At 40.3% G+C, this 21,841-nt stretch overlaps 1 protein-coding gene across 1 annotated transcript in view; it reads right to left on the bottom strand.

Moving 5' to 3' along the window:
- Positions 1 to 5,693: 5,693 nt before the first annotated feature.
- The window catches only part of IFRD1 (interferon related developmental regulator 1), a 35,292-nt gene continuing 19,144 nt past the window's right edge, over positions 5,694 to 21,841 (bottom strand). Inside the window, 6 exon segments of the mRNA XM_070947358.1 lie at positions 5,694 to 7,135; positions 8,822 to 8,917; positions 9,159 to 9,287; positions 16,384 to 16,518; positions 20,350 to 20,458; positions 20,930 to 21,075. Coding sequence (XP_070803459.1) covers positions 7,046 to 7,135; positions 8,822 to 8,917; positions 9,159 to 9,287; positions 16,384 to 16,518; positions 20,350 to 20,458; positions 20,930 to 21,075 — 705 coding nt within the window. The 3' untranslated portion in view covers positions 5,694 to 7,045.

The raw sequence follows: 21,841 nt of genomic DNA on the forward strand, positions 1-21,841 counted from the left end.
CCATTCCCTTTTTGGCGGCTTAATTTGGCCATTGCTGTTTGTGTTTAGATCGGCAAAAGAAGAGGGGATCGCAGGGCGACTGCGGGGTGGTGTGGACCCCTCAGGAAACCCTGAAATTTCCCAAGGTGCCGACACTGAAAGAAGGCATCCATTATGGTGCCCCTAAGCTGTGGGTCTGCCGCTATCTGAAGTCTATTATCATCATACTATAACCAATAAGTGGCTGGTAGCTGATATTGAAGATCAAACTTTATTATATTACTTCTATCTATATAAGATCGGATATTTGACCTATCAAGCCAGTGATCGGGAAGCGGCAAGGAGGAGGCTGAAAACAAACACAGAAAAACTAACCAATGATCGCCAAAGGCTGCTGGTTCGGGTGAGATTGCTGCTGGAGCGAGACAGTCTGAAGGTGATCGTGGAGCTGCTGTCGGATTTATTGGATTTTTTGGATTTTTCTATTTGCTACTTGCCTATTCGAATTGTCCCAGACCGAGTTGAGTTGAGTGGAGTGGTGGAAGAGGGAAAAGGAAAGAGGAAAGAGGAAGTTGATAGACTGAGCATTCCTACTGGAGTCATAATATATAAAAGTCTTGAACACCATCTTGTGGCTGGTACTGGAACTGCACTTTGACTTTTTCTTTTTTCTCCTTTTCCTGACTCTTCCTCTCCCTCCCAACTTGTCTCCTTTCTCAAGCCTTAAAGATTGAAGTTGAATAAGTTTCAAGATTATTAGCTATAAATTATTTAAATTGTTTTTTTGCTAAATAGCCTAATTGATATTAAATCAAAACCTCTAGATTCATCAAGTGTTCTAAATTAATCAGTTGATGGTTGATTGATATATTTATACATAATTAAGATTGAACTTGATTATTTGTTTATCTTGTTGAACTCCTCTAATTGAGATATTTACTTGTGAAGACTAGGGTAAAGATATACGCTGTATGTTAGAGTGGAGCAACCTTTTCTGTCCAACAAAGTTGGACAGAACCACAACCACAATTACTACCAAGAAGAAGACTCTCACAGTACCATCAGTATCATCTCCAGTTATGACCTCCCCAAAGGCACATAAATCATTGGAAGATATGACATCAATGGCATCAGTAGGGAAAGCTTTAAGTACAACTGGAATACCCTCAAATCTCCATGACATTCTCAAAACACTACAATAGTTCTGTATTTTTTGTGTGCCTGTAAAGATCTGCTTCAACTCCTTTCCCAAGAAAGTAAAACTCTTGAAACCAGTCACATTTCAAAAAGAACTTTTACTGAGAGATATTGATTGCAGAAAAGTCAGGTGGAGTCTGAGAATCAGGTGCAAAGTGTAAAGCTAATTTTCCCCTTCAGCCCCCATCTCAATACCCAGTGTCCTATCATTAGCCAATCATTTGCTGCAAATACGTTTTGACTTCACCAAGGTGGCATGGTGGAGAAGATGCCATCCTTGGAGCATGGCGGCCTTGAACACCTGGCATGAACCGGTCAGAAGGGGTTGATGGAAATGGTATGAACCTCTCCACCCTCAGGCTCCCAAGCAGCTATAGCTAAGTGAAAGCATGTAAACTATTTCTAATGCCTTCCTGCTCCCTTCCAGAATGGCAGCCGTCTGACAGGAACCTGACATGCTGCCCCCCTAGAAGGAGATCCGCATCTGCAAGAGAAAAGGACAAGATAAACAAGGAAAATGGGCAAACTGGTTTGTTAGGATATTGGGCATGGAAGTGTTTGAGCAATGTAGAGGCTCTGACATACAATTTATCCACCCACTCACTCTCAGAACCTGAGAAATCCTTCCATGGGACCAGATATTGAATCCTTCCCTCTATGAGCCTGTGAGTCAAGAATCTGTTTAATCTCAAAATGCTGTTCACCTTCAATCTTAAAAGGTTCAGGGGCAGGAGGAGGTGTTGGCCATAAAGGCGAGGTTGACTTGGGTTTTAACAAACTGCAATGAAAGATAGGTTGGACCTTCCTCAGCGATTTAGGCAATTCTAGTTCCACGGTGGCTGGATTGATAATGCATTTGATGGGAAAGGGGCCTACGAATTTAGGGCCCAGTTTTTTTAGAGGGTTGTAAGGATTGAAGGAACTGTGTGGACAAATAAACACAATTCTCAACTTTAAAGTCCTTGGGCTAAGTTCTTTTTTTGTCTGCTTGGATTCTGTAAGCAGCCCTAGTGTTGTCCAGGGCCCTGCGAACAACTTGCCAAGTGTTTTGCAACTGTGAGATCCATTCCTTTAATGAAGGGACTAATGCAGGGCTGCCAAACTCCCAGCCCATGGACTGGATGCATCACGCGCTGGCTATGCCCATGCCTGGTTTAGCGAAGGAGAAAAAAGTTCCGATATGTCACGGGTTGTCACTGTATTGACATGAGTTTGACACCCCTGGACTAGTGGATCCTTTACTGGCAGTTCAGGCATAGACTTAAATTGTTGGCCAGTAGCTACTTGGAATGGAATGAAACCAGTGCTACTGGGTACTGTGTTGTAAGCCACTTCAGCAAATGGCAACAAGTCAGTCCAATTATCTTGCTGATAGTTGATAAAACATCACAGGTACTGTTCTAGGATTGAGTTCATTCTGTCCGAGCTCCCATTAGTTTGAGGATGGTGCAATGAACTCAGTCTTTGTTTGGTACCAAATAGGTCCAAAAAGGCCTTCCAAAATTTTGAAGCACTTTAGCTATAGGGATTTTTTGGCAAGGAATAAAATGGACCTGTTCAGAGAACAGGTCGGTCATGATACAAACAACTGTGTCCCTGACCTTTCAGGGAGCTCTACAACAAAGTCCATAGAGATCTCTATTCAGGGTGCTGAAGGCTCGACCTTTTGGGGGAACCCTGGTGCCTTTCCTTGCCTGCATTTAGCCGAGGCACAGATAAGGCAGCTGGCTTTCAATGTCCTTGTGGGAAGGCCACCAGAATTGCCTCTTTATTAGGTGTAGTGTCTTTACAAATCCAAAGGGTCCTGCCTGCTAGTGTTTAACTGGCAGGCACATACAGCTTGGTTCCTACCCATGCTAGTCCATCCTGAGTGGAACATATTTTTATGGGCATTAAACCAGGCATCATCATTCAAAGCAACCTTAAATGCATCTGCTATGACTCCATCTAAGGGTGATTTCCCTATCACTTGTGCTCTTGTAGTTACTTGAACGGCTAACTGGTGTGAAGGAAGCATCGGTTTGACCACCTCCACCTTAGAGCTATTGTATTGAGGCATTCTTGACAATGCATCAGTGAGGAAATTTTCCTCCTGGCAAGCAGTGTAAAGTGACGTTAAAATGGCGGAAATATTGGGTTCACAATGCCTGTTTGGGAAAAAGCTTTTTTTGGGGGGGGGAGGTGTCTTTAAGGCTTCTAGGTTTTTGTAATCTGTCCAGACCTGAAAAGGGATTTTATTTCCCTTGAAAAAGTGCCTCCAGGACAGGGGTGCCCATCGGACCACATAGGCTTCCTTTTCCCAGACAGCCCAGTGTTGTTCAGTCTCGGTTAATATTTTGGATGTGTATGCACAGAGTTTTAACAGCCCATGTTCATTTTCTTGCAACACTATGGCCCCCACAGCCACATCGCTGGCATCCACTTGGATGATAAATGGCTTGTTTGTGTCTGGGTGTTTTAGCACTGGCTCGGCCACAAAAAGCCATTTAATTTTTTCGAATGCCACTTGGCATTCCAGTCCATTTCAGTGGTTGGCCAAGCTTAGATTTTCCTCCCCCTTTGCTTTTCAGCAAGTTCGTGATGGGGAGGGCAATCTGAGCAAAAGAAAGAATAAACTGTCTGTAAAAGTTGGCAAATCCTAGGAAACTCTATAGTTGCTTCTTAGTTTGGGGTGGTGCCCACTCTAGAACAGCCTGCCCTTTCTCTGGGTCCATTTCAAACCTCTCTTGGGATATTCAGTAGCCCAGAAAGTAAATTTTGTCTTTATGGAATTCACATTTGGACATCTTAGCATATAGCCCAGCAGCCCAGAGTTTCTGTAGGACAACTCTAACTAACTTCATGTACTCAGCTTTCATTTCAGAATAGATTAAAATGTCACACAGGTAGACCAGGATGCCTTTTTATAGGTGCTCATGTAGAACCTCGTTTATCAGTTGCATGAATACCGCAGGTGCCCCCTTTAGGCCAAATGGGAACACTCAGAAATGAAAACAGCCAAAAGGGCAATTAAAAGCAGTCTTCCACTCATCTCCCTCCCAAATTCTGATGCAGTAGTATGCCTTCCGCAAGTCCAGTTTGGTAAAGATTCTCCCCTTCACCAAGTAAGCCAACATTTCCTTCATGAAAGAGACGGGGGTACATATTTTCCATGTAAACAGCATTCAGATCAGAGACATAAAGACCCATCTTACCTCTAAATAACACTGGGGCAGCCACCCATTTATCAGAGTTTCAATTGGTAAGCCTCTCCTTTCACTGAGCAACAGTGTTGTAAAGGATCTCTCTACTAATCAAGCATATGGAACCAAGATCCAGCGTATGGAACATTGATCAAGTCAGGAACCAAGTCAAAGCCAAGCCAATTTCAATGCAACACAACGCTTTTGCATTATGTGTTCTTCCAGTGCTTCGAAAATGACATGAGGAAATGGCAGTTTTCCAAAAACTATTTCAGGAAAGTTGTTGTAAACAATAAGGTGCAAAGTAGCAAAAAGGTTTTTACTTACGTCTCAAATTCATGGATTCAAGATAGACGTTTTTGAATGAATGAATTGCATGGTGTGTGTAGACAATGTAGTATATACAATATATTGTAAGCTCCTGCACATCAGAAGCATTTTAAAACTGACCAATTATTTTCAAAATTTTATAATAACCATACCTTATACCCGTGATGGCGAACCTATGGCATGAGTGCCAAAGGTGGCACATGGAGCCATATCAGTGGGCACGTGAGCACTGCTGTAGCTCAATTCCAGCGCGCATGTGTGCGCCGGCCAGCTGATTTTTGGGCCTTCCGGTCCCACCGGAAATTGGGAAATGGGCTGTTTCTGGCCTCCGGAGGGCCTCCGGTGGGGTGTGGAAGGCCATTTTCACCCTCCCCAGCATCCTAGAAATCCTCTGGATCTTGGGGAGGGTGAAAATGGGCCTACCGGGCCCACTGTGCTATCGCGTGCTAAAAGCAGGGGGGGGGTGCCGGGGGGTCGAGTGTGTGGGGGCGGGGTGCATTGAATTATGGGTGTGGGCACGCATGTGGGCGACCTCCCCACTCTCCCCCCGCTTTTGGCATGGGATGGCAAGAAGGTTAGCCATCACTGCCTTATACTGATAATTATCTACAAACATTAATAGGATATACTACATAAATCAATCTTAGCCCATGTGTAGCATTTATCTAAAAGCAGAACAAGGCTCAAAGTGATGGGTGAGCCAACATTTAGGAAGCAGTTTGAAAATAATGCTTAGGTTATTAATGTGCTTTTTATTCTCTTGAAGCAGGTAACTGTTAATATAGTTTCACCTGCCTTTGCTTCCCTTTGGTTAGAATTGGCAAACTGTTTACATTTAAGAGGCCACTGCACTGTTCTATTACAAATATTCCCACTTATCTTTTTTTACATTGCAGGTTTTCTACATTTACTTTCATTTCTCTTACTCATTAAGACTGCAAACTACTTGGTATTTAATGAGGGATGCTGTCGGGGCAAATCCAAAGAAAACACAGCAAAATCAAATCAAGTCCGATTCTTTATTTGCTTACATCTAATGGAAAGAATCTTACCATTCTAAAGGTACACCTTTCTAACTTAACTAGATACATTCTGAGAGATTATAGGGTGTGGCTACCCTGAACTACTTCCATCCCCCATCCAACTCTGCACTACAGTCTCTTAATATGGGCCTCTTTGGGAAAGATGTGTTGCCAAAACTCCTATCCACTGATTCTTCCAGGTACATATTCCATCACAATTGCACAATAGAGCAAAAATATATATTTCAACTTTTGTTTCAGGGTCAGGTCAATACAAGAGTTTCTAGCACTATTGTTTGATTATTTCTCATTCAATGATTAGCTTGGTTTTTCCCATTTTTCCAATAAAGTTAGAGATGCAACATTCATTTTAACTCCTGCTACCGTTAAAACAGGGTAGTTAGAACTGGGGTGGGAAATCATATTAAATATATGCTCAGAGGCAGCTGCTGCTGAATGTGCTGAAGTGGGACATTGTATGCACAATTTGGATAATAAAGACTGGGCAAGGAAAATATTTTGCTTTAGTACTTTTTTTCAAAGTGCACCATTTGTATTTAGGCAGCAGTTGCAAATGATTCTTTCAGCTACTTTCCAATTATCCCTCCCAAATAAGACACACAAAAAAGGCCTTCACAAACCTAATACAAAGCACATATATAAGATAGCATTTTATCATTTTGAAGTTTTAAAAAAATCCCTTTTTTGCTAATGCAACTTTTTTGTGGCAGACCAAACAAGTGCAAAAGCCAAGCCAACACCAATTAAGACCCAAATCTGTCTGTTACCCAAATTATAATAAGCTTTTCTAAAACTATTATGGTTTTGTTTTAATTTTGCCCAAGGCAATTTTTCTGCAGGTTAAGAAGCAGATTAAACATTTGTGTGCTACTTCATTAACAATGTATTAATTGAATTTGATAATATTGCCCTACTATTCTGATGTCACTATAATAAATTGGATATTTATTTTTAAAATGTTTAACTGATTGTCAAATAGCAGTTCTTACCAAGGGACAACTCATCTCCAAATAATATATTTAAGATTTCATTAGATTAAAAAAACTGAATCAGGAGTTGAATATTAAGAATTTTTCCAAGTAAAAAGTTGATTTTTACCCAATATATTTATCAGGAAATTCTCTCCTACCATCCTAGCTCATTTATACTATATAAACCAGTTTAACATACATCAAGTGGTGTACAAAATGTGGAACTGCCAGAATTAAAACGATGATTTAATTCTGTACAGTGCAATTAATTGTACCCAAACAAGAACTAGATTTAACAAAAAAAAAAAAAAAAAAACATATTAAAGGGCTTTGAAGACTTGTCCTAGAACACTTCATCCACATCTGTTCTTTTATCATGGCATTTGCTTCGAGCCTTAGTCCAAGCTTTGAATGCTGCAGAGTTGTACAGATGCTATGAAAACAGGAGAGAAAGTGCAATCATATATCATAATAATCTTAGCCAACATTAAACATTTTTCTGACAACTTTGAGGTTTATTCAACAGATCCATTTTAACGTATTTTCCATTAATGCGTATAAATTAGAATGTTTTATTTTGAACTAGAATTACATTCCACTCCCAATTTTAAATTGGCTTTATTTTCTGTACTAAATTCTAACATATGTTTTCATTTAGTAATCCTAAATTAAAGCAAAATCATTAGAATATTTATTATCAAGACACCCCCGTTTACAAAATTTCTATATGCAAAAGAAGTACTTGGAAACATGCAGGGGCAGAGTTAACAGAAATTTTAGGGAGTTTTTCCAAGTTAATCTGCAATCTCCTTGGTAGCCATTTTCTCTTATTTCTAGAATGTTTTTATTTTTTAAAATCCTATATAGTCTACACCAGCGATGGCTAACCTTTTTGCCATCGCGTGCCAGGAGAGGGGGGCAGGGGAGGTTTGTGCGCATGAGTGCCAACACTCATAATTCTATGCGCCCTGCCCTGCGTGCGTAACCCGCTTCCCCCCCCCCGCTCCTGGCACGCGATGGCCCAGTAGGCCCATTTCTCTTTCTTACCTGGCTCCAGATCCTCTCTGTGTATCTGCGGAGGGTGAAAACAGCCTTTCCCACTCCCTCGGAGGCTCTCCAGAGGCCTGAAAGGACCCATTTCCCAACTTCTGGTGAGACAGGAAGTGACATTTTTTGCTGTCCCCCGCCTCCAGAGCCTCTCTAGAACGGGCCTTCCCCACCCCACCCTCCCAGGCCCTCCGGAGGCAGGAAACAGCTTGTTTCCCTACTTCTGGTGGGCCCAGAAGGCCTGAAAATCAGCTGTCCAGTGCGCTCATGCACGCCAGAGCTGAGCTGGCGTGCCCACTGATATGGCTACACGTGCCACCTATGGCACATTCGCCATCACGGGTCTACACCCTGAATTTCCTAATTATTTCAAATCCAGGTACTAACCAATTCCAACTGCATTCAAGATGAAGTAATACCAGACTTTGAATCATTCAAAATGCATACTGGAAATATAGCTCAACCTTTCCATTGGAATCTGAAATTTTACCAAATGTTACCCATTTTAGCATTTAATAGTTGTTGTATTAAGTTGGCTTTGACTGATCAGTCACATGAGATGGGCAGCCATGTTAAATCTTTTAAATAAACAAACAGTATTAAACATTAATACAATCGCACACTTCTTTCTTCATAGTACAGAAGTTAAAATTTAGCTGTTAATGATGACAGCCTTGAAAGTTCATATTCTGACACCCATCACATTTCCCAAATGTCAGATACAAGACACTACCACTTCAGTCATAACACAGGCAATGGAATATTTTATAAAAAGAACATAGGATAGAATAATAAAGGAATGATGCTGGATCATTCCCTGGGTTATTTTAGCATTCTTTTAACTGGAACCAAACTTTTAAGTCAAAATAAGTCTGTGCAGGGGACAGTGATGTGATACTGTATAAGTGCAAATCTGCAATTTAGGAGGTCTCACAAGCCCTTGTCATTCCTTCTATTCCCATTGCTCCCTCTCGCCCTTCTCACAACATAAATATTACCATGTCATTATGCTTTTGAATTCTGTGAGTGAATTACATTTAAGATAATTTAACCCAACACAGTGATAACATACCCTTTCAAAACGGGTTATCTTCATGGTCTTAAGGGTTGCCTCATCAAGCATTAATGGTGGACCAAGTTCAAAGATATTCCGGAGGAGCTCATTGGACTGCATAAAACATGTTGTCATTACAATTGTGTAAATGTTTGATCAAAGTTTTAAATAACTCCCTTTTAATATGCAAAATTTGCAAAGTAATCAGAGAGCTGCAATTCCTATTGCTAAAAATTTACTGCAATACATGCAGACATGTATTGTCTAATTTAAAAACTGTTTTAGAGATTTTGCATTGTGCTATTTACAGAGTAGACTCAAGAGGGTGCCAAAATAGTTTCATTTCAATGTATACCTGTAAATGATACTGCATTCCTGATCCTAAAATTTCCTTGAAAGTATTGTATGTTTGTTTTTTAACCCAACAGTCAATGTACATGCGCTCTGGTCCAAACTTGACTGTCTCTGTGGGAAAGTCATGTTCCTGTTAAAGAAAAACCACCTGTGTCAAATTTACTGTTTTTAAATTCTATGCCATCCTTCAAGGAAGGAACATTCTTCTAATATTTTGGGCTACAACAGGTATTTCTCCAGCAGACTTCTTTACCAATACAGAAATGCACAAAACTTTCTAAATACTGTTGAAAATCTTGCACTCTTCTTGTTCATCTTAAACATCGGTACTGTCACATTTTAAACTAAAACTTACTTCAAAAAGGTTAATATGGTACTACAGATATTCTAAAGTTCAGTGCTTAAAACAAGAATCCAAGATTTGAAAAGTTTTTGTTTTTGCCAACTTAACTAAACAGCTGTTTTCATTATCATCTCTCACAAAAGACACACCATATTACAAGTTTTTCCTACATAATACAACTACTTAGCATTCAACAAATATGGATGGATGCTACCAGTAATATGAATTGAAAATAGGACATGTTACAAAATGCATATCTTGGTTCGGTAAAGCATTTTTTGCATACAATGTCCTGAAAAAAATAGGCAATGAACAGAAGCTTCATTCTTCCTGAGCAGAGTAAACCATTAAAAAAGCTCTAAATGCTTCTGGCTAGCAGATAGAATTGTTAAGAAACACTATTCAGAAACACAAGTTCCACAGAACCATTGATGTCATGGAAAGTCCAGGAAAACTCACTTCTAAAACTGCCCCCAATCTGTTGTATCTTTAAAACAGTACCCATAAATTCAATGAGGTGTAATTCAAGGTGTTATCACCTTTAAAGCTCTTCATGGCAAGGGTCCAGGCTACTTGAGGATCTCATCCCACTGGGATTGGCCCAGTGCCGTGCCTGCTCAAGTAGAAGCTATAACATTTCAGATAAGTAACTGTCTAGTCTCTTCTTAAAAACATCCAGTGATGGAGCACCCACGATTTCTGAAGGCAAGCTGTTCCACTGGTTAATTGTCCTCACTGTTAGGAAGTTTCTCCTTAATTCCAGGTTGCTTCTTTCTTTGATTAGTTTCCAACCATTGTTTCTTGTCCTGCCTTCTGGTGCTTTGGAGAATAAATTGACCTCCTCTTCTTTGTGGCAACCCCTCAAATACTGGAATACTGCTATCATGTTACCCCTAATTCTTCTTTTTTTTATATTAGCCAAACCCTGCAGCCGTTCTTCTTATGTTTTAGTCTCCAGGCCTTTGTTGCTCTTCTCTAAACTTTTTCCAAAGTCTCAACATCTTTTTTGTGGTATGGTGACCAAAATTGGTTGCAGTATTCCAGGGATGGTCTTATTAGGGTTTTCTAAAGCAGTACTAATATTTCACATGATCTTGATTCTATGCCTTTGTTTATACAACCCAAGATTGTATTACCTTTTTTGGCGGCAGCTGCATACTGCTGGCTCATATTCAAGTCATAATCCACTAGGACTCCAAGCTCTCTTACTGTTTTTGAGCCAGGTCTCACCTAATCTGCACCTTTGATTCTTCCTGCCTAAATGTAAAGCTATGCTTTTCCCCACATTAAAATTCATATTTTGTTGGATAAGGCCCATTGTTCACATTTGTCAAGATCTTTTTGGATCCTGAGCTTATCTTCTGGGGTATTGGCTATTCCTGCCAGTTTAGTGTACCCCACTATTTACTTCTCTCCATGTGGATGTAATACCATTAAGTACTACTTGTTGAGCATGGTTTGTCAGCCAGCTACAAATCCATCTGAGGTGATGTTATCTATTCCACATTTTTCTATCTTACCAGAAGTAGATTGTAGTCTACTTTGTCAAATGCCTTACTAAAATCTAAGTATACTATGTCCACAGCATTTCACTGGTCTAGTAATTTAGTGACTTTATCAAATGAAATAAGATTGATTTGGCATGGTCTGTTTTTAACAAATCCATGCTGGCTACTAGTTATAACTTTATTTGCTTCTAGTTGTTTGCAGATCTGGTTTTTTTTTAATAATCTTTTCCAGGATCTTCCAAGGTATTGATGTTAGACTGATTGGTCTGTAGTTTCCTGTGTTTTTTTTTCATTCTTGAAGATGGGAATTACATCAGCCTTTTTCCAATCCTCAGGTATTTCCCCCGTGCTCCAGGATTTTTGAAAGATATGGTACAATGGTTTTGGGATAACATCTGCTAGCATCTTCACAACTCTGGGATGTAATCTGTCAGGTCCCACTGATTTATATTCGTCAAGGTCAGATAGGTGTTCTCTTACCATTTTCTTATTTTAATTTTTATTTCTAGTTTCTTTTACAGTAAGGGTTTTTTTTTTTTTTTTGGTACATTGGGCTATAATTTTTTGTGTGAAGACTGATGTGAAGAATGAGTTAAGAAGCTCTGCTTTCTCCCTACTGCCTGTTACTTCCTTGCCATCTTCTCTCTTTAATGGATCAACTGTTTCCTTGACTGTTTTCTTGTTATTTATATGTTGAAACTTTTTAAAAAAATTATCTTTGACTTTCGTTGCAACTCTTTGTTCATTCTCAGCCTTTGCTTTCCTGACTTCATCTTCATGTTTTGGTTATCTGCTGATAATCACCCTTACTTAAGTGTTCCTCTTCCCATTTTTTGTACTTGTCCTTTTTGTCTTTCAGTTTGTCAGAGAGACCATTGTGCAGCCATGCTGATTTCTTGTTTTTCTTTTTCAGTGGTATTGTGCTGGATTGGGCTTTTATGATAGCATTTTTCAGTTTCTCATGCTTCTTGAGTTGTTTTCCCCTTTAGGATTTCGATCCCTGGAATTTGTTAAAAATTAGGCCCTGAGTTTGTTTAAAAAACCAGCATTTTTAAAGTTTAAGATACTGGTTGGATTATTTTCTATTGCTTGTGTTTGCACTATATTGAATTCCAGTATGACGTGGTTACTTTCACCCAAGGTTCCGGCAACTTTAACTCCCTCTATTAGTAAGAATTAGATCCAATATAGCTTTACTTCTAGTTCCCCCCCCCCCTCTACCTTTTGGATGACAAAGTTGTCGTCTAGGTTGGTTAGGAATCTATTTTATCTCCCACTCGCTGCAAAGTTTGTCTCCCAGTTGATATCTGGATAGTTAAAGTCTCCCATTATTACTGTGGTATGCTTCATACATACATTTTGTGATGACCCAGGGCATGGCATGAAAGCAACACATCCAGAGAACAGGTCTAACTCCCCTTTATTGCTCCAACTGTGCCCCCAAACGTTCCCACATTCACTACAAGTCCTGGAGCAAAGCTCTTACACGCACCTTCAGAAACCTCTGGCTGCAAGTACTCCAGTAAGCCAGGTTAAACAAACAGCAAACAGGGCCAGCAGTCCAATAAGCCAGGTTAGCTAAACAGTACCCAGAGCAAGAAGTTCAGCAAAGCAGGCAAACTGGCAAGCCCCATAAGAGTACAGCACTCTCCAGGCTTTGGTAAGCGCACACGAGGCTCCACCGATTCAACGCTTGTTCCCGACAAATGCCCCTCGACCGGCACCTCCTTAATCTCAGTCCCCAGGTGTGCCTTGTGAAAGGGGGCGGTGCACTCTCCTCCCTCGTAGCCAGTTCAATCTGTGTTGATCTCTCCATCTCTCTTCCCTCCTTGCTCTCGGAGCAGGAAGGAGTAGTCTTTGCTCTTCTCCTGAGCTCTCCCTGTCTGCAGGCCTTACTAATTCAGAAAAGCCTTGCCTGGACTGACTTTGCCCTTCCCCAGTTTCCTCCAAGGCCAACGGAGCCAGCCTCTCCATCTCTGCCATTCCTGTTCCAGCTCATCTTCCCCCGCAGATTCAGACTCCGATGAGGGTATGAAACATTTGTTAACTGGTTAGCAAAGAGTTCATCTATTTCTTCTGATTGGTTGGGTGGCCTGTAATATACATCTATGACAATGTCACTTTTTTCCCTTTTACAGTCACCCATATACATATTCTGGAGGGATTTTATCTTTGATCACGTGCATTTCTATAGATACATAGTGATCTCTCACATATAGTGCAACTCCACCTCCTCTTTCTGTAGATGTTTCTTTTTGAACAATTTGTATCCATCCATCAAGTACATTCCAGTCATGGGTTTCATCCCACCAGGTTTCTGTAATGGCAACTATGTCATACCTGCCTGTGTGTATTATTGTTTCTAGTTCACCATTTGTTCCTCAAGCTTTAAGCATTTGCACATAAGCATTTAAGACTTTATACCTGTCCATGGGTATGTTTACTGCATCTCATAGTTGAGTTTTTCTTTTTTTTCTCATCACTTCTTACCTCATTGATTTTTCTTGGGATTTATGATTGATTGTGTGTTCTAGAGCAGGAGTGTCAAACTCACAGCCCATGGGCTGGATGAGTCATGTGCTGGCCACGCCCACTCCCGGTTTAGCGAAGGGAGAAAGTCCTGATATGTCAGGTGATGATGTGATGTGAGTCTGACACCTTTGTTCTAGAGATTCTAAAGATTGGTCACCCTTCCCCTTCAACTTTAAAGCCCTTCTGATGAGTTGGGCCAGTCTTTTTTCGAATACATTTTTCCCTGTTTTCGTGAGCAGCTCATCGCTTGCCAAGAGTCCTTCGTGAAGATAATGCAGTCCAAGGTCCAAGAAACCAATGTTTCCTTGGTGACACCAACCCTTTAGACAGTGGTTTGTTTCTCAAATTCTTTTTTCCCTTAATGAGTGTTGACCTTTCATTGGGAGTACTGATGAGAACACTACTTGTGCTACTAGCTCCTTTAGTTTGTTGCCTAGTTGCTTATAATCTCTCAATATTGTACTCAGGTTCTTGGTTGTATCATTTGTCCCAATGTAAAGGTGGAGGAAAGGGTAAAAATATGTTGGCCTAATTATTTTGGTTAGGTTCTCAGCCACATCTTTGATTTTTGCTTTAGGGAGACAACATACCTCCCTAGATTGTATGTCTGGTCTGCAGATAGCTGGTTTTGAGAATAGAATCTCCTGCCAACACTTGCCTTCCTTTTTTCGGGGGTGCAGTCTGAGGTGCTTTTCTATTTATCTCAGGTGTGTTTGTTGTGACTTTTTTTCTAAGTGTTTGCATGTTTTCTTTGAGGGGGAGGTTGTGGGTCTGAGTATTTTCAACTAGGGGGAGAAATCAGTTGCTCAGTTTTAATAGGGCCGCTTCTGATTGGGTTAGATTGGGTTTGTTAGATGTGTACTGTTTCTTTGATTATCATGTTTCCTTCTATGAGTGACATACCTCCATTTCAGTGGTGGGTTGCTTCTGGTTCGGTCCAGTTCTTCCGAACTGGTAGTAATGGTGGCAGGAGGCTCTGCCCACCTGCCCCAGCATCATCATTGATGATCTGCACATGCGCAGAAGTGTGCGCGTGCGCGCTCCCATTGCGAACCGGTAGTAAAGGTAAGTGGAACCCATCCCTGCTCCATTTGTCTTCCTCCAAGGGTTTATCAGCAGGATCAAATCCTCTGGCAGTTATCTGGTCATTATTTGGTTCAATTTGGGCATAGCTTTTTTGTGTAGGTTGGAGTTTGGCTAGAGTTGCCTCTAGATCCCTTACTTTTTCCTCTAGTAGTTCACATAGCTTACATTTAATACATGTATAATCTGAGTGTTCTTTGGGCATAAGCACATACATGGAACATGTATGGCATATCACAATAATATCAGTCACCTGGTCCATGAGTGTTTCTTTTTGCTGCTTTTTAAGGGTAAAGTTTTGTTATCTTTTCTTTTTCAATCCTTTTTTCTGCCTTTTTGTGCTTGTTTTTATACATTTTACTTGCTTAATATTATGTTTTATTTATCCCTTTCTTCCCTATATTTTTAAAAAGTTTTTGAGCTCCAGTTCCTCCCTATCTTATTATTTGCCTTATTTGATTGATCTTTATTAAACCTATTCTACCTTGATTTCTAATTTTCCACTGTTGTCATTATTTGCCTATTTATTTATGTTTTATTTTCTGTCTTGTATTTATTTTTATTCTCTACTGGGGTCTTCCCTCCCTGCCTATTGGGACCTCTGGCTTAATTTGTTGTGTTCATATCCATCATTCACTACTCCAGCCTCTTGTCGTCTTCTCTTCGCCAGCTTCGTTCTGTCTTTCGGTGCTCAAGTCTTTTCGGCCTCGTCTCTGCTCTGGTCAGCTCTCTCGGCCTGCTGTTCAACTTTCCAGTCAATTCAGCTCCGCTGTCTGGTCTGCTCCTCAGTCCGCCACTCAGCTTTAAGAGATCAGAGCTCTAATTTGATGCGTCTCTGTTGTGCTGCCCATCTCTGCTGCTATGATCTCCCCCTCTGATTCTGCTGCTGCATTTCTCCCCTCCACCGATTCTGCCACCACCAATTTCTCAGACAATGGTTCCCTTTGTTGGATGGGTTACTCCAGGCCCTTTGCCCTCCATCAGACAGGCCGCAGGGAAGGGCTGCTGGGCTAGCAGGAGGCGGGAAGGAAGGGCTGATCTCGCTGAGGAGGGAATGTTGATCAAGTCCTCCACCAGTCCTCCAGCTGGGGCAGGTCACTGGGGAGGGCTGCTGGGCTGGAAGGACGCAGGATGACTGTGGTAGTCAGGCTGCCTCTAGTTTGCTGGGCCTTAGGTCGGGATTCCTGGCTGGCCTCTCGACTCAGGCTGCCTAGATAGTATGGGTCTAGGCAATTAATGAATATATTGTGACCCACTGGTTTGCTGCCTCCAATAGTTGCCTCTTGTCTGTTCAGCCATTGATTCGCTGCTCTCAATTGCTTCTTTTCCAGTGTTGGGCTGCTTAGTTGGGCTCCTGAGCTGGATCTATTGTTTTCTGTTGCCAACTTCCTCCGACTCGAAGTGCAGCCATTCATTTGCTGTGTTGCTGTTTTGCTAGTGTTTTTCTCCTTACCCCAATTTCTTTTCCTTTATTCTTTCTTATTTTCCTTATCCAACTTTCTGCTTTTTTCTCCCTTTTCCCCCCTCTCCTTATACCTTCTACTTAATTTAGTAACTTTTCTCCCCGTGATCTTATACTGCTTCCGCCATCCTGGAAAATCTTAGCACCATGTAGGCATTCTCTCTGCTTCTATTTGCTTAAGGATTAATTGAAACAGAATTTGAGCAGAGAGTCTAAAATTTTTCCATGCAAGTGTATAAAGAAATCAAGTCTTAAAATTACTTTCAAGAGATAAAATTTATTCTTTGTTCTAGTTTACCTCTATAGCTCGTAAGACATCCCTGAAGACAGATCGCTGTTTCCTTTTGTCTACTTTAGCACGATGCTTATTTCCATCTGTAGTTAGAGCCTTCAATTTCTGTGTTAGAAGCTCCATATCCTCATAAAAAAAATCCTAAAGAAATACAGAAGTTGTTTGTTGCATCTTAATGAAGTGTGCTCAAATTTTAAAACCAGTGAACTTGCACATTGTCATAATTATATGCTTTATTAAAATAATTAAGCTATAACACAACAGGTTATCATTATTTAAGATCACCTTATCACAATATTGAAAGGATTGCTACCAATGCAGAGTTTCCTTTGAATTCTCTAAGCAGAATGAGATTTCTGTAAATGTTTTAATTCCACCCATTTCCAAACATTGGACTTTACCAGAGGCAGTCTAAGCTTATATATTAGTATAAACTAATCATAGTCTACAGTCCATTGCGCTAATGTTTTCAAACGAATGGCATTTGCATTAGAAAGCTGATTCAAGAACTCTGGTTAAATAGATACTAAATGTATTGCTTCTGAAACAGCCATTTGTCCCACACCTTTTACTTCCTGCATCATGGATATCAATTATTCAATGCCAAGTATTTGCTCCCTTCTGCTCCATCTCATCTCATTCACCTTCACTTGTCATTTATCCCATGTTAAGTGTAAATTTCCCCAATCACTGTAGTTACCATTAACAGGAGAAATTTAACAACTGTACACTGGCTATTGTTTAAACTATAAGTATGCAAAGGAAGACCTGTTATTTGAGAAAGAACAATGACAACCATATATAAGAAAATATTAAGATCAATTTCCATTAACTAAAGTCAGATACTACCATAAAGGATTAAAACTTTGCATGTTCATTATTCTTCTTTTCAAAATTAAATTGCCACAGCTCAATTTGAAACTGCAAGTTTCAACTATATACATTAGAGTAATATTTAAAAACTGTGCAACACAATGGCTTTCTTGATTCCTTTATTCTTTTTCTCTTATCCTTTGTTGCCAAGCGTTTTTCTAGCTACTTTCCCAAGATAGGCTTTTGAATAATCTGAGACTATTCTTCAGCGCTGTTAAAGAAAACAGTAAAGATAATAATAAAGATTTACTAAACAAATTATTGAAGTCTAAATCTATATAATTTAAAATACTCAAAATGTTCAAAAGTTTATGACTCGATTTACTGTTTGTACTAAACAGTGCATGCATTTAATATAGTTAAGAGATTGTAATTAATTTTAATAATTTATGTATCACTACCAAACAAGCTATTCATATGCTAAATTTGAACTATCTACATCAGCGGTTCTCAACCTGGGGGTCGCGACCCCTTTGGAGGTCGAACGGCCATTTCACAGGGGTCGCCAAAGCCCTCTCTCACCCCCCCACCTTCACTCACCCTCACCCTCTGCGCCTCTGTTGGATCGCCCAGTCGCCGTTCGCTTACCCCGCCCACTCCCAATCTATTGCTGCCTCCGGAGTCCCAGCTGATGACTAGAGGGAAAAAAAACTTTAAATTCTTGCCGCGGGGCTTCAAAGAGCTAGCTGCAAAGAGGTAAATTCCTGGAGCAAGTTTTTTCCCCCTAGCTATGCTGAAAAGAGAAAGCGAAAGCAGGGTCTTAGCTGCAACGTGACAAAATGAGGCAGAGAGATTTCTTTTTCTTTTTCCTCACCAAAAAAGGTAGATACAAAACTGCAAACAATGGGAAATTTAGGGCAAGAGGAGGTTCAAGATTTTAAAACACAAAAGAAAAAAAGCTCTATTTAACTAGGGAATTGTAATAATTGAGATACTATTAATTGTATATTGTGTTGAAAGCAGAAACGGTTAAGTTGTGGTTTGGAGGAATATATGGGGGAAATTATTTGGTTTATTATTATTGGTAAATATAATTAATTGATTTGTAAGAAATTGGATTGCATGGAAATAATTGGAATATTCATGTTCATCTTGATTAATATACAAAAAAAGATAGTTATATAACTAATTGATTTATATTAAAATGTTGAATTTGTATTAAACAACTGTATTACATAATTAACCAATGTGAGGATAGATATGAAAATAGATGACAATGCGAAGGGGTATAATATAGAATAGAAAGGAAAAATTGAATTTGATTAAGATTAGAGATGAGGATGAAGGGTAATATTGATTTTTTTAAAAAATAGATGAGGAATAAATATGGTAAAAAGGAAATATAGAAATTGTAAATTTAATTGAAATGACTAAATACTGTGTTGGAAGAAATATCCTTCTGGGTTCTGCTCCAAGTGGGGAAAAAGACACTGGAAACATGGAGACTGTTTGGAAAGATGTTTTAATGGTGGACAGGATCACATGGCTTGATGGCGCCCATTGTGTTAGTTTCTGTTGCTATTGTGTTGCAAATGTCCTTTGACAAAGGATTGACTTTCTGCCTCTGGCCCATTAACAAAGGGTGGGGGGCAGGAAGGTGGGAGCTGCTTTGTCTGTAAAATATGCTTCTCCATTTCTCATCCAGGGAAATATAATATTCTGCCTTTTTAATATTTCCCAAAATATTTCATTCTTCTAGGAAAGGGGTGGGTGCTAACCTCCTACAACTGTTTAAATTTGTGGACCGGCCAAATACTCTGTTCAAAGAAAATACGCTGTATGTTTGTATGTGTGTTTCTAATTATTGCTATTTATTCCTATTTGTTCTCTTTTATTCTTTAAAGTTTAACAATTCATTCTTTATCTTAATATCTTTATATTTGTTTGGGGTTGGCTTTCTTCCCTTTCATTTTTTTTATTGTACAGCAATCTTTCTCCTCAAACCTACCACCTCTCTTTTCTTTCCTTCTTACTTTCTCTTCCCCTCTTCTTCTTCTCCCTACTTCCTCTTCCTTTCTCCTTCCCCTCCTCTCTTCCTCCCTCTCTTACCCTCACTCCTACTCTAATTTCCCTTCCCTTCCTTCATCCCTCTCTATTGCTGTATCCTTGTATGCATATGGACTACCCAGAGGGCTGAAAAAGTTATTTTTGACTGGTCCTCGCATTTTTGACCAGTCCTCGAACTTACGACTGTCCTCACAATTTATGTTTTTGCCCTATCTTGTCATCATGGTGAAGAGAAGCAGTTGTGAAATGAGTGACACGGTTGTTAAGAATGGTACAATGGGCATAAATGATGACCAGTCATAACTGCGAAGACCAGTCAAAAGTGCGAGGACCTGTCAGAAATCACATTTTTCAGCCCTCTGGGTAGTCCTTTTGTGCACAGGGACTACTCAGAGGGCTGAAAAAGTTATTTTTGACTGATCCTCGCACTTTTGACCAGTCCTCGAATTTATGACTGTCCTCACATTTTACGTTTTTTGCCCTATCTTATACCATGTTGAAGAGAAGCAGTTGTGAAATGAGTGACATGGTTGTTAAGAATGCTGCACAGGCATAAATGTGAGGATGGTCATAAGTGTGAGGACCAGTCAAAAGTGCGAGGACCTGTCAGAAATGACTTTTTTCAGCCCTCTGAGTAGTCCCTATACACATAGCCATGGCCACCTGGTCACATGACCTCCAAGCCACGCCCACAAAATAAGCCAAGCCCACAGAACCGGTAGTAAAATAAAATTAGAACCCACCCCTGGTTGGGGGTCACCACAACATGAGGAACTGTATTAAAGGGTCGCGGCATTAGGAAGGTTGAGAACCACTGATCTACATGGATAGGGTTTAACATGCTTTTATTTAAGAGTGACCATATATACAAATGGAGAAACCTGTAACTCTTCAAAAGTGTGAAGATTTCTCAAAATTCCTCCGTACCAATATTGCAATATTATAATTCAATACCATCTGAGAAGTTGTAGATTTACCAACAAGATTTACCTTTCATTTTCCCATCTGAACGAAACAGTAATACTACGAAAGCATCATTCCAAATATTTACTCTCTATCCCTACTGTCTGCCTTCTATTTCTTTGGATATACCTCATCAGATTCTCGTGCAAGTTCAAATAAAACAGCCAATGTTTTCCCAGCAACAATCCTCATGTTTACATCATCACAGGACAGCAGGCTAGGAAATTTATGCAAATGTCTAGGAAAATCAAAATACTTACAATAAATATATTGAACATGATAAAGCATATCTGTGATATAGTGTTATGGTGCACAGAATTAAATTCCAAGGACCCTCAGATATTCTGATTTAGTTCCAGGACTAAAGAGAAAGTCTTTCAAACTAGAATTTCTGCTTTTTTTCTGCATAGCAGAATCTCTGTATTGATGGAGATCAAAAGAGGACATTCCATTCATATATCACAATCTGTGTAATATTAAACCTTCCGATTCTCCCAAAATATACCCTATTGGCATAGTAATTGCAACCAAAGCAGGAAAACATTAAAATAAAGAAAAGGGAGAAAAATGGCATCCCTTCTTCCTGTTTTGTTCTGTTAATGTAAACCAAAAGGGTTTTAGATAAGGCTGCTTCCTACCCTTAACTTATAATTAGAATGATTCAGCACGTTTCACTCCAAAGATGACTGCCAAGAAACACAATACATACACTTCAAGCTTTTTCTTCATTTCATTCATTGGGCAGATGGTCAACATAAGGGTCCATGCCAAGAGAGAGCTTATATAAAGACCTGTGTTATGAGTGCTGGAAATACCATTTTGATTTCTCTCTTTCTGGTAGGATTTTATGAATATTTTTTTATTTATTTGTTTGTTTGTTTGTTTGTTTGTTTGTTTGTTTCAATTTCTATACCGCCCTTCTCCAAATAGGACTCAGGGCGGTGTACAGCCAAAGTAAAAAAAACAGGACATACAAAATTTAAAAGCAGTTTAAAATAATTAAATATTTTGGCCGTAAATTAAAACAATCTAATTTAAAATCAGTTTAAAATTTAACTCAAGCCAGCCCAGCTAATTGAAATAAATAGGTCTTCAGGGCCCGACGAAAAATCCGGAGGTCTGTTATTGTACGTATCTCTGGGGGGAGGTTGTTCCAGAGGGTGGGCGCTGCCACAGAGAAGGCTCTCCCCCTGGGGGTCGCCAGCCGACATTGTCTGGCGGACGGCACCCTGAGGAGGCCCACTCTGTGCGAGCGTACTGGCCGGTGGGAGGCTATTGGTGGCAGAAGGCGGTCTCGTAGATATCCCGGCCCTAAGCCATGGAGCGCTTTAAAGGTGGTCACCAACACCTTGAAGCGCACCCAGAAGACCACCGGGAGCCAGTGCAGCTTGCGCAGGAGAGGTGTCACATGGGAGCGCCTCGTCGCCCCCATAATCCCCTGCGCGGCCGCGTTCTGGACCAGCTGGAGCCTCCGGGTGCACCCCAGGGGGAGCCCCATGTAGAGAGCGTTATAGTAGTCCAGGCGGGAAGTGACGAGTGCCTGAGTGACTGTGCGTAGGGAGTCCCGATCTAGAAAGGGGCGCAACTGGCGTATCAGGCGAACCTGATAAAAAGCCCCCCT

Source organism: Pituophis catenifer, unplaced genomic scaffold (genome assembly GCF_029215685.1).
Source record: "Pituophis catenifer annectens isolate HBS135680 unplaced genomic scaffold, rPitCat1.0.hap2 SCAF_7, whole genome shotgun sequence".
NCBI lineage: Eukaryota > Metazoa > Chordata > Lepidosauria > Squamata > Colubridae > Pituophis > Pituophis catenifer.